Here is a 2204-nt window from a genome sequence, read left to right as displayed (position 1 = left end):
GGGCAGCACAAACGGAACAGCCAGGTTGGGAGCCTGGCCCTTAGTCTCTTGCCAAGACTCCTGCGTGTCAGACCCTCACTAGCACATGCAGCTCTGTTCTAGCTAGGGAGCATTGCAGTCAGATGGGGGTGAATTCAGCAGGTGTGCAGAGCCATCAGTGGGCGAGGGGCTGCCTGAATGGCTTCTCCTGGGGCTCCAGCATTAATCATGTCTCTGACATGACTCAGTCCCAAGCACCTAGCATAAGGGAAGGGTGGGTGTCCGTGCTCCTTGAATGGCCTCTGTCCACACCTGGTGCAGGGCCCATAGTTCACGAAGAACCCAGAGTGCTCGGGAAGGGCCAGGATTGTGAATGCAAAGCAGCTTTGCAGATATTGTCATGGCCCTTGGATGTTTAACCAGAGACGAGACAATGACAGGCCAGGTGTAATGGGAAAGAACATCCTCGTCCTTTCTCTTTATTGACTGCATTGACATAAAATCTAAGGTCACAGCAGCGACCGATACAGCTCTCAATGGGCCAAAATCGCACTGGACCCCTGGTTCTCCATGCACAGAATCACTTGGTAAATGCGGCTGCCTGGCTTGGCCTCCTTCCCCCAGTGCCCTGTCCTCCAACATCAGAGCCTCTCTGCTGGCCACAGGCCTTAGATCCTGTCTGAACCTCTGTATATAGAGAGAAGATCAGTAACGCATGTCATCTCGGGTGTAAGGGTCCAGGATGGAATAGGCAGCCTGTGATTTTTGTCTCCTGTGTCTTCAGTGCTGGAGCCTGGTGGTCAACTGAACCTTCACTTGATGAACACCCTGATTATTCTCGCACGAAGATATCTGCTTTTCACACTGTACACAATTGGATTCATCAGGGGCGGGGCCAGCAAGTAGATGTAACCCAGGAAAATCTGAGGCAAGGGAGAGGAGTCCTTCCCAAATCTGTGTATCACAGACAGGCCAATCATTGGCGTATAGAAGAGCAAGACAGCACAGAGGTGGGAGACGCAGGTGTTCAGGGCCTTGACACGCTCCACGTGGGATGCAATGCTTAGCACTGTCTTGAGGATCATCACATAAGATAGGAGGATAAGTAGTGAGTCCAAACCCACTGTGGATATTATTATGAACAAGCCATAGATGCTGTTGACCGTGATGTCTGAACAAGCCATCTTCATGACATCCTGGTGCAGGCAGTAGGAATGGGAGAGCACATTGGCTCGACAGTATTGGAACTGTTTCAGGAGAAAGGGGAGTGGGAATATTAAGGCCACTCCTCTTATCACAAACACCAGTCCAACCTTGGCTATTCTAGGTGGGGTTAAGATAGAAGCATATCTCAGAGGGTCACGAATTGCAACAAAGCGGTCAAAGGCCATAGACAGGAGCACAGAGGATTCAATGAATGAAAGCGAGTGGATGAAGAACAGCTGCGCTAAGCAAGCATTGAAACTGATCTCCCTAGAGTTAAACCACAATATGCCCAGTATTGTCGGTATGGTGGCTATTGATAAGCCAAGGTCTGTGACAGCCAACATGGAAAGGAAAATGTACATAGGCTCATGGAGGCTTGGATCTGTTTTTATAATGAACAGAATGACTGAATTTCCTACTAATGAAATAGCATACATTAAGCAGAAAGCGATAGAGATCCAGAGATGGATGTCTTCCTGCCCAGGTATTGCGGTGAGAAGGAACACTGCAGAGTTGAATTTGGTGTCATTTACAGCTGACATCATGGACTTGGAAGGTCCCAGGAGTTTTGAACTCTCCTTCCTGAAAGGAAAAAGAACAGGAGACTAGATGATATTTAATGAGACATTTTTCTTCTCTCAGTGCAAGTCTAGAGACTCCCAGGAGCTCAAGGAGAATCAGCAAAAACATAGTCTGGATTTACACCACAAACAGGAAAACAGGTGCTGCCAGACTGGATCAGGCCTTTAATCCATCTAGCCCAGTGGCCAGTTCCAGATTTTAGAATCATAGAACTGGAAGGGACCTCGAGGGATCATCAAGTCCAGTCCCCTGCATGCATGCCAGGACCATTACCATCTAGACCATCCCTGACAGGTGTTTGTCTAACCTACTCTTAAAAATCTCCAATGATGGAGATTCCACAACCTCCCTAGGCAATTTATTCCAGTGCCTAACCAACCTGACAGTTAGGAATATTTTCCTAATGTCCAACCTAAGCCTCCCTTGCTGCAATTTAA

General features: G+C 48.3%; 1 protein-coding gene across 1 annotated transcript; it reads right to left on the bottom strand.

The window, feature by feature from the left end:
* Positions 1 to 791: 791 nt before the first annotated feature.
* LOC125633017 (olfactory receptor 51G2-like) lies at positions 792 to 1730 on the bottom strand. The gene has a single exon (XM_048842138.2). The coding sequence runs from the start codon at positions 1728 to 1730 to the stop codon at positions 792 to 794; it is 939 nt and encodes a 312-aa protein (XP_048698095.2).
* Positions 1731 to 2204: the final 474 nt, after the last annotated feature.

This window comes from Caretta caretta, chromosome 1 (genome assembly GCF_965140235.1).
Source record: "Caretta caretta isolate rCarCar2 chromosome 1, rCarCar1.hap1, whole genome shotgun sequence".
Classification (NCBI taxonomy): Eukaryota; Metazoa; Chordata; order Testudines; family Cheloniidae; genus Caretta; species Caretta caretta.
Note: the sequence above shows the minus strand (reverse complement) of the source record. Positions and strands in the feature narration are given on the sequence as shown.

Excerpts from the sequence above, each read along its gene's own strand:
- LOC125633017 (XM_048842138.2), bottom strand. The coding sequence starts at position 1,730 with ATGATGTCAGCTGTAAATGACACCAAATTCAACTCTGCAGTGTTCCTT.